Below are 27,485 nucleotides of genomic sequence, written 5' to 3' on the forward strand. Positions count from 1 at the left end.
AAACACACACCTCTGACCCTCTCCATGAGGGAGAAAATGCTCTGTTCCTGGACTTTCCTGGTAATGTATGATTGCCATCACCTGTGGTGAAACACCTTTCTTATCAATTACCTAGCTCACCACAGGTGATGGCAATCATACATTACCAGGAAAGTCCAGGAACAGAGCATTTTCTCCCTCATGGAGAGGGGCAGGTAGGCAAGTAAGCTCTTATCATGTAATATATGTAGTGAGTTAATATCTGACATACTCATGGTATTCCCATAGATTTCTAAAATCATTTCTTTTTTTTGGGATTGTATAATCCTGTTCAGGGATTCACACAGTACTCAGCAGACACGCCACAGTATATCTTTATCAGAGTTGTGTTATTTATAATGCATGTGCTAAATCCATTTCTGTCTGTCTCCACAGACTGCCCACAGGTGCAGTGTGTGCACCCGTATATTTCCCAGGAGCCGGATGAGCTGTCTCTGGACCTGGCTGACCTTCTCAATGTCCTGGACAAGACAGATGATGGTATGTGTCCCACTAGTGACAGGTTGAGAGCCCCAGGGACATCTACATTTTGAGACTCCTAATAAGAATCTTGACAGATTTCAAAGACAGAATATCTGAGTCAGAGTAACGGGCTGCGAGTCTTTTGATGAGTGATTGGCCGAGGCCACACCTGTCACTCTGCTACAAATATTTTATCTTCTCAACTATTATCTGAATAGTAAAGATAAACTGGAAATATGCAAAGGGGCTCTCATTTACTCTGCAGACATCTCTAGAATCCTCCTGGCAGGGCTTCATAAAGGGTGACTGGAATCTCTTGGTTACCGTTCTTTTCAGAATAAGTAAACAATGGTATTTAGATTGGTGTCATAACAACACATGATGTATACACCCAAAGGGGCCTGTACACCTTAGCTTGCAATACTGCTTTTGGTAATCATCGTTTTGGGGTTTAAAAAGAAGACGAGGGTTTCACCACTGAGCAAGGCCAGCATATGATTGTGTCACATGAGGCCCCAGCAAGGTAGCTGGGGTAACACTAGGTAACCCACATGTGGTAACTCCTAGTATTGACACATGGTGGGAAACAGGAGGACAGCAGATAGTATACAGCAAGATAATGTGAGAATAAATATAGAAGATTCCATCACGTCACTGCAGAGTAATCACCACACTGGAAGGCAGAGACAGTCTAAGTTATTGTGCCAGGAGGGCGGAGGGCTTTAGGGATCAGGGAAACTGAGGTCAAAGTGGAAGTAAAGAATTAGGTTAGGCAGCAGAGGATTAGACTCGGCGTACATGTCAGGGTCAGTAACAGCAGCAGGCAGAACAGGACATTAGACAATCTGGTCAGTAAGGAAAGATCAGGGATGACCCAGACCAGCCAAGTCAGGAACCAGGATAACCAGGTCACAGAGTATTGGTAAGTAATTATGTAAAACCCTCTAAGGCAGGGCTGGCCAAACCAGTCCTCGAGATCTACCAACAGTACACATTTTCCAGACCACCTAGCTGGTGCACAGGTGTAGTCATTACTAATTAAGATGTGCTGCATTCATTCCTAACTGACAGTTCTACAGATCTCCAGGACCCCTGGAAAACATGAACTGTTGGTAGATCTCGAGGACCAATTTGGCCAGCCCTGCTCTAAGGGCTTCGTGTGGCAAAAGCATGGATTCTTCATTACTATAGAATTGCAATGGTGCATTCAGATGGTCTGTCAGTTTTAAAGAGAGCAGATCGTATTTCAATACAGGGAATAGGGTATAATAATTAAGAATCCTGTTTCTAAGGTCCATTCATAGGGACTCTTAGGGAGAATTCAGGGCAGAACACAGATGTGCAAATAATACTCTGTATGCTCTGTCCTACAGATTTTAGGAATCCATGAGGATTGTACATCTGAGATGTGTTGTGGTCTGTCCTATATTAGCTGAGAAGGGCACAGCTCCAGCATGAAGGCAGCATGATGTTGGCTACACGGGCACTGAGACTGTCAGTTTGGTCTGATTGATTACCTAAGAATGATATGATCAACAGATTGCCGCTATCTTTGTGCCTTGCTGTCCAAACTACCATATATACATAGAATTTATTTATATATATATATATATATATATATATATATATACATATATACATGCATACACACGTACACGTATACTTAAATCCATACACATACACAATCTGGGAATAGATTGCTGCTGCTTAGCTCACAGGCTGGGAGGCAATGTATGGCTTACATAATATGCTAATAGGGATAAATGCCAATTTTCTGTTTTACTCTGCATATTTCCTGTTTATTACCCAGATAATATTGTGTCTATCACAAATCTGATTTCTATATTTATTACAGCTTTACAATAGTTTGTTGTGAAATAATGAGTATACTAAATGTGATAAGGTGATAAGATTGAAAAAGAATGTTTAACAACAAACTTGTTCTGCTGATTTAACATTTTCCGGTATCTTTCCTCGCATGTTGTATTAGGTTATACTACACTAGTTCAGGTTCAACCTGGCATGTTATATCAGACTAGAATATTCTAGTGCATGTTTAGCTAGCCCTCCTGGCATGTTATATCAGACTAGAATATTCTAGTGCATGTTTAGCTAGCCCTCCTGGCATGTTATATCAGACTATAATATTCTATTGCAGGTTTAGCTAGCCCTCCTGGCATGTTATATCAGACTATAATATTCTAGTGCATATTTAGCTAGCCCTCCTGGCATGTTATATCAGACTAGAATATTCTATTGCAGGTTTAGCTAGCCCTCCTGGCATGTTATATCAGACTATAATATTCTAGTGCATGTTTAGCTAGTTCTCCTGGCATGTTATATCAGACTATAATATTCTATTGCAGGTTTAGCTAGCCCTCCTGGCATGTTATATCAGACTATAATATTCTAGTGCATATTTAGCTAGCCCTCCTGGCATGTTATATCAGACTATAATAGTCTAGTGCAAGTTTAGCTAGCCCTCCTGGCATGTTATATCAGACTATAATAGTCTAGTGCATATTTAGCTAGCATTCCTGGCATGTTATATCAGACTATAATAGTCTAGTGCATATTTAGCTAGCCCTCCTGGTATGTTATATCAGACTATAATATTCTAGTAGCAAAAAAAGGAAAAAGAGGTAATAGTGGCGCTGGCAGGCCTGTGTGTGTGTGCACCCTGGGATTAGCTGCCACCTGGTGAGGAGGTAGCCGGCCTCCTCAACAAACAAAGCAATTAGGAAAATTACCAGGTCGGCGCTTAATACCAATTGGTGAACACAATGATAAAAATGAAACCAATTTATTGACAACAAATCACAAAAAACACATAAAAATAAATAAAATTATACATAAACAGGACCACAATATAATAATATAAAACTGAGGTTCCAGGAACCTCTAAATTAAGCAGTAAATTGAACCTTAATTGGGTATACTCAGAGGGCCGTCACAGTACCTATGTTAAAGGATAATTCTTTTTTAGCTGTTTAGCTACATGAAGTTTTCTTGCCAAGATGTAAAAAGGCACGACAGTACTTAGCACAATTGTGCATATAGGTGTCCTCACTTTATAATTTATTTTCCAATTGGGAAAAGTTCATCACTTGCCAATTTTAGTGTGGACTGTGCAGAGGTAAGCAGTAAAGGGATAGCTGTTACTCACAAACTGGACGGTATTTTCTCTTGTTGTACCGCAATGGTACCGGCGTGCATAGCCGCTCTCTATCACCCTTAGCACGGGTGAGACATCCGTCAGCGGTAGGACTCGTCCGTGGCGTGAGTAGTTGGTAGCGTCAGCTAAACGACCGCTCTCTCCTCCGGCAAAGTGTGAGTATACCGGTACAGCGTGTTCCACTCTCAGTATTGGTGGAATGATGTTCACCAAATTCAGGTGTTCCCAGTGTGATCCGAGGGACTAAATGAATCAGTCACGCTAGAAAGTGTAGCAATTACCGGCAATGGTTTTTGATAAGCTGCTGGGAGGACACACTTCAGTTCTTATTGGCAGTAGGTACTGGGGCTCCTTCTCTCTGTATCCTCAACGCGTTTCTCCGCACCCCAGGCGGCTTCTTCAAGAGGCAGAGTGTTCTACTCAGAGTGTTGCTTCTCACTCTTTTATACCTTGTCAGTTCTAATTAGTGAGAGCAGGTGTATATGAAAGTTCAACAGGTGCATTCTCATTTGCACTCTCATATAGTAATGCTTAACTTAGAATGTTAAAAATGGTCCATATAAATTATACAGCAATAATTGACATTTAAAAACATTGCAATGCGGACAGAATATAAACAAACGTGATACTTTTTATTTATTGTACAATTATAAAGCAATATATTAGCTTTAGTAGTAAGCAAATCAATATTACTACTTTCTTAATCACATCTAAATTTCTCAATTATATAGATCACTCGTGTTTTGATTCCTTTATCTATGTGTTTACTTTCATTTAATTTTTATTTGTTATTTCTATTTATATCAGTATATTTTTACATTTTTACATTTTTACATATGCATAGCTGTAATGTGAAGACATCTCAAGCTCTATATTTTTACACATACATTCACAGTATATAAGGAAGAAAACTCTGTTACTATGTGATTTTGACTAGCGTATATATTTTAAAAAAGCATTCTAAACATTTTATCACTAAGGAAACCCAATTAGATAGTGCATGAATGGTTAGATAAAATTTCTCAGATTAACGTATAAACTGATACCCAAAATCGTGAGCCGACCAGGGAAGTGACATGCCGCTAGCAATATAGAGAAAATGTCAAGTCCGCACACGACCATGGGCACCAGCTACAACTGTTCTATTTCGTCCAAGGTAACCTCTTTGGACGTAATCTTATTATAAATAGAGAACTATGAGAAATATAAGAAATAGGGAAGATCGGAAGTTGGATAATATACGAAAGGAAAGGAAAGAAAAGGAACAGAAATATACCATCTAGAAAGGGGGTTTACAAATATCTAGACGGGGCTATATGAATTCAAGATCTATTGTTTCATTTAGCCCCTGTGGTTTTAGGGATTGTAATCTCCAAATCCAAGCAGCTTCTTGTCGACATAAAGTCTTAAAGCGATCCCCTCCTCTTGGAGTGACTTTAATCTGCTCTAAACCAATTAACTGTAAACAGGCAGGATTGCTAGCATGAAATTCAGTATAGTGACGAGAAACACTGTGATTCATGTATCCTTTGAGGATATTCCTCCTATGCTCCATGAATCGCAGTTTAAGTGCTCTGGTGGTACGTCCCACATAATGTAAATGACAAGAGCAACGTAACAAATAAATTACAAAATGTGAATTACAATTAATAAATGATTGAATCCTAAACTCTGTTTTTAAATCCGGTGCAGATATGTGTTTAATCTTATTGACTACATGATTACACGTTGTGCATTTATTGTGATTACATCTAAAAAAACCAGTAACTTTGGGGCCTACCAGAGTTTGTTGTCCACTCGGGGTTAAATTTATATCTGATCTATTAAAAAAGCTGGGAGCCAATATATTCCTCAAATTTCTAGCTTTTTTAAAGATTATTGTAGGGTTTGCAGGGAGAGTAGCATTCAGAATCGGATCAGTCATTAATAATTTATAGTTCCGTTTAATTATGCAGGAGATTTTATTAGCTTTTACATTAAATTTGGATTTAAATGCCAAATTGTAATCGTTTGTTTTCCGCAGTTTTTTTCTCTTGTTACTATAATTATCAGTGTTAGTATTGGTATTGTGTGCAGTTTGTTTACTTATTTTGATAGAGGGAATATCAGATGTTGATACATGATCCTCTTGTTCATTGATATCCCCTCTTTCAATCGTTAACTCTATCCTCTTATTTTTAACAATTACATCTCTATCTAACGTATGTGAATAGGCAATAGCCTCTTCCAAAATATTCTCAGGGTAAGCACGTTCTCTCAGGGAAGTGATAAGACCTTCAGCTTGTTCTGCAAATGTACCATCCAATGTACAATTACGCCTTATTCTATAGAGTTGGCTTTTTGGTACATTATTTAGCCAACTTTTTTTATGATTACTCGTGTAAGGGATAAAGCTACAAGTGTCGACCGGTTTTTTATAAGTCGACACCAGTATTTTTTCCTCTACCACCTCCACCATAACGTCTAAAAAATTAATGCGTGAGGGGTGGTGCACACAAGTGAAGGATAACCCATAATCATTAGTGTTTAAAAACTCAACAAAATTATTAATCGTGACAGTGTCTCCCCTCCAAATAAAAAACAAGTCATCAATATAGCGACAATAGAGGACCAGGTTCGCCGAGTATGGACCCTCCCATATATAGGTCTGCTCAAGGTCACCCATATAGATATTAGCAAAACTCGGTGCGAACCTGGTCCCCATCGCTGTGCCGAGTGTCTGTAAATAATGAACGTGATCAAACAAAAAGTGATTATGTGTTAAAATAAAATTAATAGCAGAAGTGATAAAGTTGCGTTTCATCTCTGAATCCATACCGATCTTAATGAGAGCATTATCCACAGATTGGACCCCTTTAGCATGTGGAATATTAGTGTACAAAGCTTGTACATCACAAGTAATTAAAGTATAATCAGGGGCCCAATTGTGGCCTTCCACCAATTTAATGAATTCTGTAGTGTCTCTAATATGAGATTTCAGAGATGTCGCACACGGTTGCAAAAAGTGATCAACATAATGGGATAAATTAGATGTCAAACTCCCTATACCAGAAATAATGGGACGCCCCGGGGGTGTGTGCAAGGATTTGTGAATTTTAGGAAGGTGATAATAAACCGGGACGATAGGGTGGAGGGGGCAGAGGAAATCATACTCATCGCGAGTAATAACCCCTGTAGTTTGAGCAGTTTCTAACAAATTATTTAATTCTAACTGATATTTAAGGGAGGGGTCTGAAGCTAGTGTTAAATAGAATGATTTATCTGACAGTTGACGTTTAGCTTCTTTAATATAATCACACGTGTCCTGAATCACTATTCCCCCTCCCTTATCTGCTGGCTTAATTGTTATAGAGGTATCATTTGCTAGCTGTCTGAGGGCTTTTTGTTCTTCATTGGTTAAATTAAACAAGCAAGGATGTACCTTGCTATCACAAAGTGTCCGAAAATCGTTTAAAGATTTAATATAGAAAGTTTCTATTGCACTAGTTCTGTGTTGTAGAGGATAAAATTGAGATTTATTTTTAAATAGAACTTGATTAGTATTATTAATGTCAAAAATTGGAGTTCCTACTAGATTTTGGGTGTCTTCTTTTGCACTTTCTAAAAGTAACTCGTTCAGTATATTTAGACCTGATTGATCATCTTGATCCAATACAGTAAGTGTGACAGGTCCTGGATCTTTTGTAGTACATGCAAAAAATCTTTTCCTGCATAAACTCCTAACATATCTATTGAGTTCGATAAAGAGTTCAAAAAAATTTGGTTTGGAGGTAGGGGCAAAGTTCATACCTTTAGCTAGTACCCTGCTTTCTAAATTGGTAAGGGGTTTGGAGGAGAGATTAAAAACAGCATCCGCGCCTAGTATAGGCGCTGGTTCTTTCTTTCTCCTCCTCTGTCCCCCTCGTCGCCCTCTTCTGGTTCTCTTGCTCTTTTTGGAGTCTCTGATATCAATTCGTACCTGTTTCGATGTTGGAAGTGGGGAGAGGGGGCATAGTTCCTTGATCTCTTGTTGTAATCTAAAAAAGGCCCCTTTGCTTCTTGGCTATGGCTAGTGTTGTTATGATTAGAGTAACGTTTATTATCCCACCTTTTATGGCGGACTTCCCTCCATCCAGGTGACGGTGATTGGTGTGAATAGAATTTTCTCGTGGGATTTCTCCCACGATTTGGATAATACTCAACTAGTCTTGGGGAATAGTACTTTTCTCTATCTCCATTCTCTGTCCTCACCCTATCCTGGGACTTCCCTTGTTTGGGTTTAGCAGAGGGATTATGGTTGCGAGTTTTGGAGAAACTTCTCACACAATCAGATTGATAGTCGAGTAGATCTCTGGAAAACTTTTTTTCTTTTCGATCAATTGTTTCTCTCTCAAATTCCTCTACTCTCCTATTAATCACTGATTCCCTTTCTTTATAATAGGATTCCTCTTTATGTTTCCCTATTTGTTCCTGTACACTCTTAATCTCCTTCTCGATTTCTATAAGTTTGGATTCCCTATAGTCAATCAAAAGCTGCATTAATGCAAAAGAACATTTATCTAAAACATTATCCCATTTTGTCCTTAGATCAGGATTATCCTGAAAAGAGAGATTCTTAAAGATTCGTAGACCACGAGGAATTTTATTATTCTCTATATATTTGGTGAGTGATGTCTTATCCCACCAATGTCTACATTCTGCTTTAAGTAGTTCCTCGAGTCTATTAGAATCCTGAAGAAACTCATCATATAAAGAGTTCTCTTTTTTCTTATAGACATTTTCATGTGTATATTTTTTCAATATTTCATGTCTACGTTGAATTCTGTCCGCATAGCAATTAACATTCATGTTTAAAAGCCACACAGGACTGCCCTGCTGCCCAAAAACCTCAGGCAATTAGAATACAAGCAGCAAAAAAAGGAAAAAGAGGTAATAGTGGCGCTGGCAGGCCTGTGTGTGTGTGCACCCTGGGATTAGCTGCCACCTGGTGAGGAGGTAGCCGGCCTCCTCAACAAACAAAGCAATTAGGAAAATTAACAGGTCGGCGCTTAATACCAATTGGTGAACACAATGATAAAAATGAAACCAATTTATTGACAACAAATCACAAAAAACACATAAAAATAAATAAAATTATACATAAACAGGACCACAATATAATAATATAAAACTGAGGTTCCAGGAACCTCTAAATTAAGCAGTAAATTGAACCTTAATTGGGTATACTCAGAGGGCCGTCACAGTACCTATGTTAAAGGATAATTCTTTTTTAGCTGTTTAGCTACATGAAGTTTTCTTGCCAAGATGTAAAAAGGCACGACAGTACTTAGCACAATTGTGCATATAGGTGTCCTCACTTTATAATTTATTTTCCAATTGGGAAAAGTTCATCACTTGCCAATTTTAGTGTGGACTGTGCAGAGGTAAGCAGTAAAGGGATAGCTGTTACTCACAAACTGGACGGTATTTTCTCTTGTTGTACCGCAATGGTACCGGCGTGCATAGCCGCTCTCTATCACCCTTAGCACGGGTGAGACATCCGTCAGCGGTAGGACTCGTCCGTGGCGTGAGTAGTTGGTAGCGTCAGCTAAACGACCGCTCTCTCCTCCGGCAAAGTGTGAGTATACCGGTACAGCGTGTTCCACTCTCAGTATTGGTGGAATGATGTTCACCAAATTCAGGTGTTCCCAGTGTGATCCGAGGGACTAAATGAATCAGTCACGCTAGAAAGTGTAGCAATTACCGGCAATGGTTTTTGATAAGCTGCTGGGAGGACACACTTCAGTTCTTATTGGCAGTAGGTACTGGGGCTCCTTCTCTCTGTATCCTCAACGCGTTTCTCCGCACCCCAGGCGGCTTCTTCAAGAGGCAGAGTGTTCTACTCAGAGTGTTGCTTCTCACTCTTTTATACCTTGTCAGTTCTAATTAGTGAGAGCAGGTGTATATGAAAGTTCAACAGGTGCATTCTCATTTGCACTCTCATATAGTAATGCTTAACTTAGAATGTTAAAAATGGTCCATATAAATTATACAGCAATAATTGACATTTAAAAACATTGCAATGCGGACAGAATATAAACAAACGTGATACTTTTTATTTATTGTACAATTATAAAGCAATATATTAGCTTTAGTAGTAAGCAAATCAATATTACTACTTTCTTAATCACATCTAAATTTCTCAATTATATAGATCACTCGTGTTTTGATTCCTTTATCTATGTGTTTACTTTCATTTAATTTTTATTTGTTATTTCTATTTATATCAGTATATTTTTACATTTTTACATTTTTACATATGCATAGCTGTAATGTGAAGACATCTCAAGCTCTATATTTTTACACATACATTCACAGTATATAAACACATAGATAAAGGAATCAAAACACGAGTGATCTATATAATTGAGAAATTTAGATGTGATTAAGAAAGTAGTAATATTGATTTGCTTACTACTAAAGCTAATATATTGCTTTATAATTGTACAATAAATAAAAAGTATCACGTTTGTTTATATTCTGTCCGCATTGCAATGTTTTTAAATGTCAATTATTGCTGTATAATTTATATGGACCATTTTTAACATTCTAAGTTAAGCATTACTATATGAGAGTGCAAATGAGAATGCACCTGTTGAACTTTCATATACACCTGCTCTCACTAATTAGAACTGACAAGGTATAAAAGAGTGAGAAGCAACACTCTGAGTAGAACACTCTGCCTCTTGAAGAAGCCGCCTGGGGTGCGGAGAAACGCGTTGAGGATACAGAGAGAAGGAGCCCCAGTACCTACTGCCAATAAGAACTGAAGTGTGTCCTCCCAGCAGCTTACCAAAAACCATTGCCGGTAATTGCTACACTTTCTAGCGTGACTGATTCATTTAGTCCCTCGGATCACACTGGGAACACCTGAATTTGGTGAACATCATTCCACCAATACTGAGAGTGGAACACGCTGTACCGGTATACTCACACTTTGCCGGAGGAGAGAGCGGTCGTTTAGCTGACGCTACCAACTACTCACGCCACGGACGAGTCCTACCGCTGACGGATGTCTCACCCGTGCTAAGGGTGATAGAGAGCGGCTATGCACGCCGGTACCATTGCGGTACAACAAGAGAAAATACCGTCCAGTTTGTGAGTAACAGCTATCCCTTTACTGCTTACCTCTGCACAGTCCACACTAAAATTGGCAAGTGATGAACTTTTCCCAATTGGAAAATAAATTATAAAGTGAGGACACCTATATGCACAATTGTGCTAAGTACTGTCGTGCCTTTTTACATCTTGGCAAGAAAACTTCATGTAGCTAAACAGCTAAAAAAGAATTATCCTTTAACATAGGTACTGTGACGGCCCTCTGAGTATACCCAATTAAGGTTCAATTTACTGCTTAATTTAGAGGTTCCTGGAACCTCAGTTTTATATTATTATATTGTGGTCCTGTTTATGTATAATTTTATTTATTTTTATGTGTTTTTTGTGATTTGTTGTCAATAAATTGGTTTCATTTTTATCATTGTGTTCACCAATTGGTATTAAGCGCCGACCTGGTAATTTTCCTAATTGCTTTGTTTGTTGAGGAGGCCGGCTACCTCCTCACCAGGTGGCAGCTAATCCCAGGGTGCACACACACACAGGCCTGCCAGCGCCACTATTACCTCTTTTTCCTTTTTTTGCTGCTTGTATTCTAATTGCCTGAGGTTTTTGGGCAGCAGGGCAGTCCTGTGTGGCTTTTAAACATGAATGTTAATTGCTATGCGGACAGAATTCAACGTAGACATGAAATATTGAAAAAATATACACATGAAAATGTCTATAAGAAAAAAGAGAACTCTTTATATGATGAGTTTCTTCAGGATTCTAATAGACTCGAGGAACTACTTAAAGCAGAATGTAGACATTGGTGGGATAAGACATCACTCACCAAATATATAGAGAATAATAAAATTCCTCGTGGTCTACGAATCTTTAAGAATCTCTCTTTTCAGGATAATCCTGATCTAAGGACAAAATGGGATAATGTTTTAGATAAATGTTCTTTTGCATTAATGCAGCTTTTGATTGACTATAGGGAATCCAAACTTATAGAAATCGAGAAGGAGATTAAGAGTGTACAGGAACAAATAGGGAAACATAAAGAGGAATCCTATTATAAAGAAAGGGAATCAGTGATTAATAGGAGAGTAGAGGAATTTGAGAGAGAAACAATTGATCGAAAAGAAAAAAAGTTTTCCAGAGATCTACTCGACTATCAATCTGATTGTGTGAGAAGTTTCTCCAAAACTCGCAACCATAATCCCTCTGCTAAACCCAAACAAGGGAAGTCCCAGGATAGGGTGAGGACAGAGAATGGAAATAGAGAAAAGTACTATTCCCCAAGACTAGTTGAGTATTATCCAAATCGTGGGAGAAATCCCACGAGAAAATTCTATTCACACCAATCACCGTCACCTGGATGGAGGGAAGTCCGCCATAAAAGGTGGGATAATAAACGTTACTCTAATCATAACAACACTAGCCATAGCCAAGAAGCAAAGGGGCCTTTTTTAGATTACAACAAGAGATCAAGGAACTATGCCCCCTCTCCCCACTTCCAACATCGAAACAGGTACGAATTGATATCAGAGACTCCAAAAAGAGCAAGAGAACCAGAAGAGGGCGACGAGGGGGACAGAGGAGGAGAAAGAAAGAACCAGCGCCTATACTAGGCGCGGATGCTGTTTTTAATCTCTCCTCCAAACCCCTTACCAATTTAGAAAGCAGGGTACTAGCTAAAGGTATGAACTTTGCCCCTACCTCCAAACCAAATTTTTTTGAACTCTTTATCGAACTCAATAGATATGTTAGGAGTTTATGCAGGAAAAGATTTTTTGCATGTACTACAAAAGATCCAGGACCTGTCACACTTACTGTATTGGATCAAGATGATCAATCAGGTCTAAATATACTGAACGAGTTACTTTTAGAAAGTGCAAAAGAAGACACCCAAAATCTAGTAGGAACTCCAATTTTTGACATTAATAATACTAATCAAGTTCTATTTAAAAATAAATCTCAATTTTATCCTCTACAACACAGAACTAGTGCAATAGAAACTTTCTATACTAAATCTTTAAACGATTTTCGGACACTTTGTGATAGCAAGGTACATCCTTGCTTGTTTAATTTAACCAATGAAGAACAAAAAGCCCTCAGACAGCTAGCAAATGATACCTCTATAACAATTAAGCCAGCAGATAAGGGAGGGGGAATAGTGATTCAGGACACGTGTGATTATATTAAAGAAGCTAAACGTCAACTGTCAGATAAATCATTCTATTTAACACTAGCTTCAGACCCCTCCCTTAAATATCAGTTAGAATTAAAAAATTTGTTAGAAACTGCTCAAACTACAGGGGTTATTACTCGCGATGAGTATGATTTCCTCTGCCCCCTCCACCCTATCGTCCCGGTTTATTATCACCTTCCTAAAATTCACAAATCCTTGCACACACCCCCGGGGCGTCCCATTATTTCTGGTATAGGGAGTTTGACATCTAATTTATCCCATTATGTTGATCACTTTTTGCAACCGTGTGCGACATCTCTGAAATCTCATATTAGAGACACTACAGAATTCATTAAATTGGTGGAAGGCCACAATTGGGCCCCTGATTATACTTTAATTACTTGTGATGTACAAGCTTTGTACACTAATATTCCACATGCTAAAGGGGTCCAATCTGTGGATAATGCTCTCATTAAGATCGGTATGGATTCAGAGATGAAACGCAACTTTATCACTTCTGCTATTAATTTTATTTTAACACATAATCACTTTTTGTTTGATCACGTTCATTATTTACAGACACTCGGCACAGCGATGGGGACCAGGTTCGCACCGAGTTTTGCTAATATCTATATGGGTGACCTTGAGCAGACCTATATATGGGAGGGTCCATACTCGGCGAACCTGGTCCTCTATTGTCGCTATATTGATGACTTGTTTTTTATTTGGAGGGGAGACACTGTCACGATTAATAATTTTGTTGAGTTTTTAAACACTAATGATTATGGGTTATCCTTCACTTGTGTGCACCACCCCTCACGCATTAATTTTTTAGACGTTATGGTGGAGGTGGTAGAGGAAAAAATACTGGTGTCGACTTATAAAAAACCGGTCGACACTTGTAGCTTTATCCCTTACACGAGTAATCATAAAAAAAGTTGGCTAAATAATGTACCAAAAAGCCAACTCTATAGAATAAGGCGTAATTGTACATTGGATGGTACATTTGCAGAACAAGCTGAAGGTCTTATCACTTCCCTGAGAGAACGTGCTTACCCTGAGAATATTTTGGAAGAGGCTATTGCCTATTCACATACGTTAGATAGAGATGTAATTGTTAAAAATAAGAGGATAGAGTTAACGATTGAAAGAGGGGATATCAATGAACAAGAGGATCATGTATCAACATCTGATATTCCCTCTATCAAAATAAGTAAACAAACTGCACACAATACCAATACTAACACTGATAATTATAGTAACAAGAGAAAAAAACTGCGGAAAACAAACGATTACAATTTGGCATTTAAATCCAAATTTAATGTAAAAGCTAATAAAATCTCCTGCATAATTAAACGGAACTATAAATTATTAATGACTGATCCGATTCTGAATGCTACTCTCCCTGCAAACCCTACAATAATCTTTAAAAAAGCTAGAAATTTGAGGAATATATTGGCTCCCAGCTTTTTTAATAGATCAGATATAAATTTAACCCCGAGTGGACAACAAACTCTGGTAGGCCCCAAAGTTACTGGTTTTTTTAGATGTAATCACAATAAATGCACAACGTGTAATCATGTAGTCAATAAGATTAAACACATATCTGCACCGGATTTAAAAACAGAGTTTAGGATTCAATCATTTATTAATTGTAATTCACATTTTGTAATTTATTTGTTACGTTGCTCTTGTCATTTACATTATGTGGGACGTACCACCAGAGCACTTAAACTGCGATTCATGGAGCATAGGAGGAATATCCTCAAAGGATACATGAATCACAGTGTTTCTCGTCACTATACTGAATTTCATGCTAGCAATCCTGCCTGTTTACAGTTAATTGGTTTAGAGCAGATTAAAGTCACTCCAAGAGGAGGGGATCGCTTTAAGACTTTATGTCGACAAGAAGCTGCTTGGATTTGGAGATTACAATCCCTAAAACCACAGGGGCTAAATGAAACAATAGATCTTGAATTCATATAGCCCCGTCTAGATATTTGTAAACCCCCTTTCTAGATGGTATATTTCTGTTCCTTTTCTTTCCTTTCCTTTCGTATATTATCCAACTTCCGATCTTCCCTATTTCTTATATTTCTCATAGTTCTCTATTTATAATAAGATTACGTCCAAAGAGGTTACCTTGGACGAAATAGAACAGTTGTAGCTGGTGCCCATGGTCGTGTGCGGACTTGACATTTTCTCTATATTGCTAGCGGCATGTCACTTCCCTGGTCGGCTCACGATTTTGGGTATCAGTTTATACGTTAATCTGAGAAATTTTATCTAACCATTCATGCACTATCTAATTGGGTTTCCTTAGTGATAAAATGTTTAGAATGCTTTTTTAAAATATATACGCTAGTCAAAATCACATAGTAACAGAGTTTTCTTCCTTATATACTGTGAATGTATGTGTAAAAATATAGAGCTTGAGATGTCTTCACATTACAGCTATGCATATGTAAAAATGTAAAAATGTAAAAATATACTGATATAAATAGAAATAACAAATAAAAATTAAATGAAAGTAAACACATAGATAAAGGAATCAAAACACGAGTGATCTATATAATTGAGAAATTTAGATGTGATTAAGAAAGTAGTAATATTGATTTGCTTACTACTAAAGCTAATATATTGCTTTATAATTGTACAATAAATAAAAAGTATCACGTTTGTTTATATTCTGTCCGCATTGCAATGTTTTTAAATGTCAATTATTGCTGTATAATTTATATGGACCATTTTTAACATTCTAAGTTAAGCATTACTATATGAGAGTGCAAATGAGAATGCACCTGTTGAACTTTCATATACACCTGCTCTCACTAATTAGAACTGACAAGGTATAAAAGAGTGAGAAGCAACACTCTGAGTAGAACACTCTGCCTCTTGAAGAAGCCGCCTGGGGTGCGGAGAAACGCGTTGAGGATACAGAGAGAAGGAGCCCCAGTACCTACTGCCAATAAGAACTGAAGTGTGTCCTCCCAGCAGCTTATCAAAAACCATTGCCGGTAATTGCTACACTTTCTAGCGTGACTGATTCATTTAGTCCCTCGGATCACACTGGGAACACCTGAATTTGGTGAACATCATTCCACCAATACTGAGAGTGGAACACGCTGTACCGGTATACTCACACTTTGCCGGAGGAGAGAGCGGTCGTTTAGCTGACGCTACCAACTACTCACGCCACGGACGAGTCCTACCGCTGACGGATGTCTCACCCGTGCTAAGGGTGATAGAGAGCGGCTATGCACGCCGGTACCATTGCGGTACAACAAGAGAAAATACCGTCCAGTTTGTGAGTAACAGCTATCCCTTTACTGCTTACCTCTGCACAGTCCACACTAAAATTGGCAAGTGATGAACTTTTCCCAATTGGAAAATAAATTATAAAGTGAGGACACCTATATGCACAATTGTGCTAAGTACTGTCGTGCCTTTTTACATCTTGGCAAGAAAACTTCATGTAGCTAAACAGCTAAAAAAGAATTATCCTTTAACATAGGTACTGTGACGGCCCTCTGAGTATACCCAATTAAGGTTCAATTTACTGCTTAATTTAGAGGTTCCTGGAACCTCAGTTTTATATTATTATATTGTGGTCCTGTTTATGTATAATTTTATTTATTTTTATGTGTTTTCATATAATATTCTAGTGCATGTTTTGCTAGCCCTCCTGGCATGTTATATCAGACTAGAATAATCTAGTGCATATTTAGCTAGCCCTCCTGGCATGTTATATCAGACTAGAACATTCTAGTGCATGTTTTGCTAGCCCTCCTGGCATGTTATATCAGACTAGAATTATCTAGTGCATATTTAGCTAGCCCTCCTGGCATGTTATATCAGACTAGAATAATCTAGTGCATATTTAGCTAGCCCTCCTGGCATGTTATATCAGACTAGAACATTCTAGTGCATGTTTAGCTAGCCCTCCTGGCATGTTATATCAGACTAGAACATTCTAGTGCAGAGGTTCTCAAACTCGGTCCTCAGGGGCCCACACAGCGCATGTTTTGCAGGTCTCCTCACAGAATCGCAAGTGAAATAATAAGCTCCACCTGTGGACCTTTTAAAATGTGTCAGTGAGTAATTAATACACCTGTGCACCTGCTGGGTTACCTGCAAAACATGCACTGTGTGGGCTCCCAAGGACCGAGTTTGAGAACCTCTGTTCTAGTGCATGTTTAGCTAGCCCTCCTGGCATGTTATATCAGACTAGAATAATCTAGTGCATATTTAGCTAGCCCTCCTGGCATGTTATAAGAGACTACAATTTACTATGTTAGTGCAGGTTCAGCTAGCTCTCCAAGCATATTGATTTGTAACGGATTATAATATGCGAGTGCAAGTTTGGCTAGCCCTGCTGGCATGTTATAACATACTATACTATACTAGTGCAAGTTCAGTAAGCTCTGCTGGCATGTTATAACATACTATACTATACTAGTGCAAGTTCAGTAAGCTCTGCTGGCATGTTATAACAGACTAGACTATACTATACTAGTGCAGGTTGGCTAGCCCTCCTGGCATATTGTAATAGACTATACTATTATAAATGATTATTGCGTAGCATGTAATTAACTGCAGAGGTCAGGGAGATAGAGGGAAGCTGAAACTTAGAAACTTGGTCAAACATTGTAATTGAAGCATCTAATGCTACAGTAGGTACACACCATCGGCCTGATTTCTCGCATAGTGTGTACGAACGATCGTTTCAGTGTCTTCACGTAAAATTGGGAAAATATAGCCAACATATATAACTGTTCGATAATCAGCATGATCGGTCAGCAGCGACAATCTCGCAACAATCTCACAATATCCTGGCGTGTGTAAGCATTCTCAGTAATCTAACCATATTTTCCATGTTATCCCATGTTTTTCCATGACTACGTCATCCTCATTTGGGCGGACACAGGCAAATTCATTGTGGTGAAGCAGAAAATGTGTTACTTGAAAAAAAATAGCGTAATGTGTAGGTCGGATATTGGAGCTTTCAATGTGGCCGAAAAATTGCCCTGATTGTTGGGACGACCCAAAAACGTCTGACAGTGTGTACCTAGGTTTAGTCATTACCCTGTGTAATGCAGACCAGTCATGGTACCACTCAGTGCTGGCTTGCTGATATAATGCGAGAATGACAAGTAACTAATTCATACAAGTGCAGATGGCAATAACGATGATAGCTTGCTGCCAGAGACAGTTGTTTCAAATTAATTATGTCAATACTGTATGTAAAACACACTGCAAGCAATACAATCTTAAAATAGTGTCCCCCAAAGCCAAATTCAAGCTACATTAACAGAACTGTACAGATAAATAAAGAAAGTAGTTATGAATGCAAAGAAAGAAAAAGGACACATGCATGGTGATATTAGGTAAAGGTCTGCACCATTATAATATTTTTTTTTATACCATTCATTTATGTGAGCAGTGAAACACTAAAAAATTACAAAACATGACATTTTAATAAAGCAGTTTATTCCTCTGTATGTCCAGCAGTTTCACAAGAGGCCTGTATTTGAATAAGAAGAGTACAAATATGTAATTAGACCAGCTGATATTGGGGGCCAATGAAGTAGAGAACAGGCTGCAGAGAATACCAGCATTGCTCTGGTCACCATTCCTTCACCATAGGGATCTGATAGCTACATGTCCTCAGGACCGCTGCTATATGGCGTGTTTGTTTTATTGCTTTAGTTCTGTGTTCTGAACCAATAGTGCACAACTAAAAGTATCTCCGGGTTCAATAAATACATTCTTCAGTTTTGTAGCCTATTTAGAAAGAAGCAAAGTAATTATGTTTTATTATTAGCAAGATTATTAATGCTTGAGATAGTAGCTTGCCAGTTCCCTGGAGAACCAGTGATGTCACTGATGCCAAGGACGCCGAACGCATTCATAGGTCTCATTCACACAATGACTTCCAACACTTTATGTATCACCAAGTTAGAAAGAAGCATTTGCACAGCGATTATGCTTCACTGATATTTAACTATATATGGCTAAGCGTGGATAGCTATACTAGAACACCTATGTGTAATGTCAGTGAGAGTTTATACACTTCAGAGAGTCATCTAATAAAGTAGATAATTATGAGATCTATGCACATTGATAATCCAAATTGCACACAAAAAAGCAACTTGAATTTTAAAGTGCAAGTACTGGTTACGCACATTGGTGGCTGCCGTTCTGTGGTCTGAATCAGGGTTGGTGTCTAGACAATGCCAGTGGTTCGAGAGTGTAGGGAGCACCTACGTCACTGAATGAGTGACCCTCATTAATTGTCACCATGGTGCACCCACACTGAGTGGCTGCAGCTGGCATCTTCTTACCTTAGCTGCGGCTTCCCCATGTTTCTAATGGGCTGGGGGTGTGGCGCTTGGCTTTAATTTCAAGCTTAAAACCAGTCCATGAATAGAAGATGAGGCACCAAGGAAAAGGGGTTAGTGACCAGTAATGCACAAGAACTCTGGTACCTCACTGATAGGCCGCGGCACTGTTTCGTAAGTCATAGATTTCTTTGATAATATTTAGGGATTTAAAGGGGGAATGTCGTTTTCCTTATTTTATTTATTTATGGTCTGTCTTCTAGTATCTACTAGCAAAATGATAATGTAAGGGTGCAAGGGGCAGTAATTGAGTCACCTTGCTTCCAAAAGCTGTTTTAAATCATTTATGTAGCGTATCTGTATGAGGATAAGTAATGCAAGCAATACTGTGACAGAATAGAAATCACATAAGGTATCTCCTGTTCCATTTATCCACGAATGACCTGGCATTATCAACCAGTATGTCACATTAGAACTGGCAGGTTGCCAGCCTTCTGTTCATTGTTACTTTATTGTAATAATGTTGCCAATCTAATTAATTACAGTACTGATTTTTCAAACAAACTGAACTTTACATGGTTTATAGCTATATGCTAGTACTAACAACTCGTGTTTTTATTAATTATGGAATGGACATTTAAAACTGAATGGAGTTTTCCTTTAAGCATCCTTTTCCAAGCCACTTGCTCTCAAGCACAGTTAAAGCAGAAGCATTTATTACAGCATGTGTATTTATTAACGTCTTGTTATTGTTCTGCGACTTAGGAGTAAAAATATTATTACTTTTTTTTGGCCTTTCACTTAAACCTTTGGGGTTGTTTTTTTTTGGGATTCCAGGTTGGGTCTTTGGAGAACGTTTGCACGACCAAGAGAGGGGCTGGTTCCCCAGCACGGTGACAGAGGAAATCCTGAACAAAGACATCAGAACGCAGAACCTGAAGGAGTGCTTTCGGGTGCACAAAGCTGATGATAGCAGTCAGAACAAAGACCGGCGGAAGATGGGAAGCAGGACGCGACAATGACCCCCTGGATACTGGATGGGGCAGCATGCTCAGGGTTGGGGAGAGGAGCAGTGTGTCTGTGACGCGATGCAAATATTCTATATAAATATATGTATATTATCTACAAACGTGTGTTACTAATCTACAGGCACCCATAGATTACTGCAACAGGACAGGGTATTGTTACGTTTTTATAGTAAGATGCTGATTGCTGAATATTTACCACATTACACACACAAAATGAACACACTCACAAAATATATATATATATATATATATATATATATACACACACAGATTATATATGGGGTTTATACATAGCTTAGTAACCTAGTAAGGCAGATGTAATGGAACTACAACTCCCAGCATGCTGTGCTGGCACATTGTATTGGGAGTTGGTGTTCAGCAGCAGCTGGAGGACAGCCAATTGCTTAAACTTTTCTCATGTTCTCCAGCTGACTGACAAAATGTGTCTGAAAGCAAACCATCATATCTCCTTATATCAGAGTTTATGGTATTTTATTTTATTATTATTATTTATTGGTTAAAACTTTAGTATCAGCAGAATCGTTCCCAAAATTGCATTAGCATGTATTTATATTTCATCTTCTAATTATGCTTTTAGAATGGCGTGACAATCCCTTCATCATGTTATTGCTTTGTGTGAGATCAGGCAGTGGGCCTAATTCTGAGTTGATCGCAGCAACAAATTTGTTAGCAGTTGGGCAAAGCCATGTGCACTGCAGGGGGGGCAGATATAACATGTGCAGAGAGAGTTAGATTTGGGTGGGGTGTGTTCAAACTGAAATCTAAATTACAGTGTAAAAATAAAGCAGCCAGTATTTACCCTGCACAGAAACAAAATAACCCACCCAAATCTAACTCTCTCTGCACATGTTATATCTGCCCCCCCACCCTGCAGTGCACATGGTTTTGCCCAACTGCTAACAAACTTGCTGCTGCGATCAACTCAGAATTACCCCCAATGTGATTTTATTTTTTAGGTACAGTAGGTGTTATATTTCTGGGGGTGAGCAGCATATCGGGATGTTGCTTTTGATCCCATATTGTGGCTCATGTACAGTATGAAATGTTTGGGTTCTGTGAACCTAAGTTCCCACAAAGTTTGCTCTAAATACAGTATAAAGCAGTTGTTGGAGAACAGGGGGTTGATCTGTAGTGTACTCGACGTGTTTTATCTCACAGTTGCATCTTGACCATGAAGGGTAGAACACAATGTGATTCTTTATTGGTTTAAGAAGCAGAAAACTTTCTGAGTGTGATAACAATCAGAGCGATGAGGACAGAGGTTCCGAGCAAAGCAGCCAGGACAATAGCAGCGACAGCTCCGGGACCCAGGGACCCTGCAATGGGGAAGAGAAAAATAAAATACATTTACTGAGATTATCTTTTGGAGCATAATTCTGACTAATAGACCACAGACCACGATGACTGTCAGGGTATCTCTCAAGCAAATAGGGAACCAATACATAAGACGCAATCCAGAATTAATTTCTGACAAATGGAGACGTGTAGTATCAGATGTCTATATAGGAGAGAACTTAGGGCTCAGAGGCCACTGGCCAGTGTGGATTTCTATGCAGGCAGCAACAAGCCACAGCCACATGAAAGATAACGTTATAGACTATAGAAATGTTTTTGTCAAATGGCAAATTCTGTCTTTGAATCTCTGACAAGGGATTTGATGGGGCAATGCAGGGACAGTGGAATAAAGGAGAAATGCATTATTACATGTGACTGTGCTTTGTGCCAGAGAAGTCAGAAATCCGAAAGCAAGACAAAATGGTTCTCCACTGAAGTGATGGTGAGTGTAAGAACTGCATACAAGGAATATATAATACACTAAGAGGAGAAGAAAAAACATAAAATGTCTGTATAATACTAAACACACAGTAAAATACATGAGAGAGTGCGAATAAAAATCTCTACAGTGAGTAATAAAAGGTAATACAGGCTGAGTCGCCCATATCTGAAAATATATCCAAACATTTTTAAGCATGACTGAGATAATGACCCTTTTTGCTTTCTGATGGTTCAATGTAGAAAACTTTGGTTAATACACAAACATATAAAAATATTGTATTGAATTACTAGAGGGATATATGTGTATAAGGTGTACATAAAACAAATGCATTTTATGTTTAGGAGCCTATTTAGCAATCATCTCTTACTAAAAGAAATGTGAAAACAATGTTTTCACTCCCTGTTCACATTATTTTAGTTTCACATAAATGTATTGCAGATATAGCAAAAATCTCTTCCCTGCCCTAAAAATCGCATCTATTCCGCATGCTGATGACAGTTTAGTATACCGCTAATGAAAAATGTGATCAGCCCATATTTAATAAGCTTCAGTTGTTAAATCTTTTCAGACCAACCTAACTCCATCTTCAGATGCTGCTTTGTCCTACCTTCCAGCCAGGGCCGGCTCTACCACTAGGCAGCTTTAGGCGGCTGCTTAGGGGCACCGGGCCTTGGAGGGCGCCACTGAGTTCATCTAGCGAAAAACTGAAGTATGCCTCTGTATGCGGCCTCCTTCTTTTACACTGTGCTGACGGATGCTGTGGGTTTAATCAGGTGCAGCTGCCACTATCAGGCTGTGCCACATAGTGTCTCAGTGCTTCCTCCGTGCTGACACGTGTAACATCAAGTCATATGAAGCCAAATAGGAGTCGAATGTAACTAATGACACCCCCATGGGCGCTTCTCATAGCCCTGATGCACCTCCTCTAGGCCTCTGGATCTTGGCTGTCCAGCAGCAAGAAGCACCTGTCTACAAGTCTGCACCCACAGCGTCACTGTAATGCTGCATCCCATACCCAACCCCAATTAAATATTCCCACCAGACCCCATGTACAGTATATATAAAAAAAGTGACATTGGCCTCGGTGTCCTATATGATTCCTAACATGCTAGCTAGCATGTATACATAAAGAATAGACGGCACTCAAGGACTTGTAAAGTGAAAGTATATTGTGAGCAAAACTTTGTTTATAAAATACATTATCATTTTAAAAGTGTGTGTGTAGGGGTGGGGGGGATTGGGGAGTGTTGCAAGTTAGGGGGAGCTAAGCTGAAACTTTGCCTAGGGTGCAGTGAGATCTTGCACCGGACCTGCTTCCAGCACAGCTAATCACAGAGCCAACCTCCATCTATAATCAGCTGTGCTGCACTGACCTTTCTGTGCTCCTTCTGCTCTGCCCCGGCTCCTGTTAGCCTCCATTCTGCTGCTTTGCCCAGCTTCTAAACACATCTGACCTTGGAGCCAACATCTGTCTGATAAACTGACCTGCACTAATTTTTCTGCATGTAAAACATACACAGTTTAGTGCAGCGCAGCTGATCATAGACAGTGGTTGGCTACATGAGCAGCTGTGAAGGGAAGCTGGACAGAGCAGCAGAATGGGGGTTAAAATACTTACCTTACTGTACATGCGCAGACCAACCCTTGTCAAAGGAAGATTTAGCAGATGCGGTAAGGGCATACTTGCCTACCTGACCCTCTCCATGAGGGAGAAAATGCTCTGTTCCTGGACTTTCCTGGTAATGTATGATTGCCATCACCTGTGGTGAGCTAGGTAATTGATAAGAAAGGTGTTTCACCACAGGTGATGGCAATCATACATTATCAGGAAAGTCCAGGAACAGAGCATTTTCTCCCTCATGGGGAGGGTCAGGTAGGCAAGTTTGGGTAAGGGGTCTGTTTCTTATCCCCTGGGACAGAGTTTTCTGTCCCGGCACCCTCAAATTGATAAATCCTTATGATAATATGTGATATTGCAGTGCAATATTTCTTGTTATTATAATATCACAATTGCATGTCAAATGCATCCCATCCACAAGATATCTCACTACTGTATGCAAATATTCCAAAATACTGAAAATCCAAAACACTTCATTTTGCATATGGGAGACTCAACCTGTAATATGTTATTCACATACTTTTAGTGATTGAAAGATTTGGGGGACAATGGTAAGGGTAAAATATAAAGAGGTTAAATATGGAGACAACAAAAGTGTATAAGGACTAAAGAACTATATATTGCTCTGTATTTTCTGTTGAGAAGGGGCCACCTACTATACACCAGAAGAGTGAGCTGTTCCCTACTGTACTGCGGACACAAATGCCTTTCTACTAAAGAGGTGTTACTTGTCATGTCAGAAAGAAAAGAAAAAAAAACAACAGAAAACAAAACAGTGGGTTAGATTGTGTCTTTCCTACAGAGCAAATGAAAAGAACATTTCTTGCAGTAACATTATCCAAACTTTGTAACCAATCATAGCAGACAGGTGTAATTCCACCGAGAGGCACAAGGGAAGACTAATAACTATAGATCTGGGATACTCACATCAATAGTAGGTAAATGGGATCACTTATAAATATACTGACAGGTAACAAATTGACAAAAATTGTAGACTATGTTAAATAAATTACTGGCTCAAATGTGGCATGGATTTGTTGCTGAGAGATCATGCTTAGGTTCTATCAAGGCATTTGATATGGTACGCCACTATAAGTATTCAGAAAAAAAGTCTGGATTATACTCAGGGATAATGGAATGGGTAAAGGACAGGAGACAGTGGGCCTGATTTTAACTCACACGCAATTCTGAGAGATTGAGATGCAGGGTATCATAAATGTATTGGAAGTATGGCCAGGACTTAAAGTAGGCATAATTAGCACTTAACCAGCTCTAATATGCGTTATACACAAAGTGCATTATATGTCATAATTCTGACATATGCAGGGCCAGTGATTACACTAAGCCATTAGAAGTGCACTAGGGCCATCCTGCCTCAGTTGAATGTTTTTATTTCAGATGTGGGCACCATTCCAGATCATTATTAGAGCAAGCTTGGGAGGCAGGGAACTACACAAGAACCTAGCATCATACTTGCCTACCTGACCCTCTCCATGAGGGAGAAAATGCTCTGTTCCTGGACTTTCCTGGTAATGTATGATTGCCATCGCCTGTGGTGAGCTAGTTAATTGATAAGAAAGGTGTTTCACCACAGGTGATGGCAATCATACATTACCAGGAAAGTCCAGGAACAGAGCATTTTCTCCCTCATGGAGAGGGTCAGGTAGGCAAGTATGCATAGCATATGCCCTGAACATATACTCATTGGTCTCTGTATGCACTGGATAGTGATTGTTCTACAGTATTAATAACAAACCCTATAATATTAATAACCAATCCTATAGATCAGAAGTTCTCAAACTCGGTCCTCGGGAGCCCACACAGTGCATGTTTTGCAGGTAACCCAGCAGGTGCACAGGTGTATTAATTACTCACTGACACATTTTAAAAGGTCCACAGGTGGAGCTAATTATTTCACTTGCGATTCTGTGAGGAGACCTGCAAAACATGCACTGTGTGGGTCCCCAAGGACCGAGTTTGAGAACCTCTGCTATAGATGGTCTATAGTTAGGCTTACCATAATATCCCTTTAAACCGGGACACTCATGAATTACATAGGTTCTCTAGATCACAGGTTCTCAAACTCGGTCCTCAGGACCCCACACAGTGCATGTTTTGCAGGTGTCCTCACAGAATCGCAAGTGAAATAATTAGCTCCACCTGTGGACCTTTTAAAATGTGTCTGTGAGTAATTAATACACCTGTGCACTTGCTGGGTTACCTGCAAAACATGCACTGTGTGGGGTCCTGAGGACCGAGTTTGAGAACCCCTGCTCCATACCCTCCAACTTGACCCGCCCCACTAGGTACAAAATGCTCTGTTTCTGGACTTTCCTCTTAATTTATTATTGCCATCACCTGTGAAGAAACAGCTTTCTTATCATGTAACTAGTTCAACACAGGTGATGGAAATCATAAATTAAGAAGGAAGTCCAGGAACAGAGCATTTTGTACCTAGTGGGGCGGGTCACGTTGGAGGGTCTGCTGCTCTAGATGATTAAAACCAGGTGAAATGCAGGCTTGCAGTCAACCAGCCACAGAACCAGTATAATACAGAAAATCTGCACCTACCATAATAGGACTGGGGCAAGTTTCGATGGACACACCAAACAGTATTGCAGCGTTTATAGACACTGAAAGTGGGCATCTGCGTCCTGGAACATTCAGCCACCTGGCTGTACACCAGGGAAGTACTCATGCTGGCATTAGCATATAGTTGCACATGCAACTACAACAAAAAATGCTAAAGTTGTTGCAGCAGATCCCCAGTATGTTTTAGTTACTGGTGTCAGCACAGATGAAGGTCTGGTAACCTGTGAAGTTTCTCAAGCATTAGTACTGAGTTCTGTATCATTTAACATTACCGGTGGTCTACAAGAGGAGGAGTGTCATATTGTCCCAGGGGAAGTACCCCAGAGAGTGTAAACAAATGCAGAGTGATTTAGAAAAAGATCGAGCAGTGGAGTAAAGTGTAGAATATTAGAGGGCTAGCCTATTCCAGGTGCCAATGTCTCTGCACCAATCTCACATATTGTTCCTCACACCCCTAGAGGTATAAAGGAAAATCTGTAAAGTCAGGTTGCTGCATTTAGAGGTGATATCCTCAGCCGCAAATCGTGACCACAGATCACCATTGATTGAAAATGCCCCTAAACTGAATGTATCAAAATATAAACAAAAATATGTGGTACACATATGAAATAGCGTCTGATTTCCAGGAGCCGGTGTGATATTGGTAATGAAGCTCATAGACTTAAAGCACCGATAATTTAAAAGCAAGATGGTTCTGCCTTAAATTATTGGTGCTTTAAATCCATGGGCATAATAGCCAAAGGCATGCTGGTTCCTGGAAATCGCACCTACATATACCCTGTAAAGGAATGAAGGGCATTGACCCCAAAGATTTTTGCTATGTATGCTGCAATTGGGGGTTATATACCTGGACAGGGGTGGTAAGGAAAACATTCCAATATATCAAAACTCAAAAGCATTATTAGAGGTCATGAAGTTTTGTTTTGGTTTTTTTATTCATAAAATACAAGGTGACTTCTAGAAGCACATGTAGGAGTTGGAGAGTGGACCTTTGAAAGAGAACAAATGGGAGAAGCACCTTGCAGAAAGGGTGATAGATACGCGGCACAGTCTAGATCACAGGTTCTCAAACTCGGTCCTCAGGACCCCACACAGTGCATGTTTTGCAGGTCTCCTCACAAAATCACAAGTGAAATAATTAGCTCCACCTGTGGACCTTTTAAAATGTATCAATGAGTAATT

General features: G+C 39.2%; 2 protein-coding genes across 8 annotated transcripts in view; one reads left to right on the forward strand and one right to left on the reverse strand.

Annotated features, from left to right (window-relative positions):
* NGEF (neuronal guanine nucleotide exchange factor) overlaps positions 1-20,396 on the forward strand; it is a 216,452-nt gene extending 196,056 nt beyond the window's left edge. For all 6 annotated transcript variants that reach the window (XM_063915726.1, XM_063915727.1, XM_063915728.1 and 3 more), the window contains 2 exons: positions 415-519; positions 20,105-20,396. In XM_063915726.1, coding sequence (XP_063771796.1) covers positions 415-519; positions 20,105-20,289 — 290 coding nt within the window. In that variant the 3' untranslated portion in view covers positions 20,290-20,396. The remainder of the gene's footprint in view (positions 1-414; positions 520-20,104) is intronic.
* Positions 20,397-21,495: 1,099 nt separating this feature from the next.
* The window catches only part of SNORC (secondary ossification center associated regulator of chondrocyte maturation), a 134,622-nt gene continuing 128,632 nt past the window's right edge, over positions 21,496-27,485 (reverse strand). For both annotated transcript variants that reach the window (XM_063915734.1, XM_063915733.1), the window contains exon 3: positions 21,496-21,632. In XM_063915734.1, the coding sequence (XP_063771804.1) occupies positions 21,523-21,632 (110 nt within the window). In that variant the 3' untranslated portion in view covers positions 21,496-21,522. The remainder of the gene's footprint in view (positions 21,633-27,485) is intronic.

Source organism: Pseudophryne corroboree, chromosome 4 (assembly GCF_028390025.1).
Source record: "Pseudophryne corroboree isolate aPseCor3 chromosome 4, aPseCor3.hap2, whole genome shotgun sequence".
In the NCBI taxonomy this organism is placed as follows: domain Eukaryota; kingdom Metazoa; phylum Chordata; class Amphibia; order Anura; family Myobatrachidae; genus Pseudophryne; species Pseudophryne corroboree.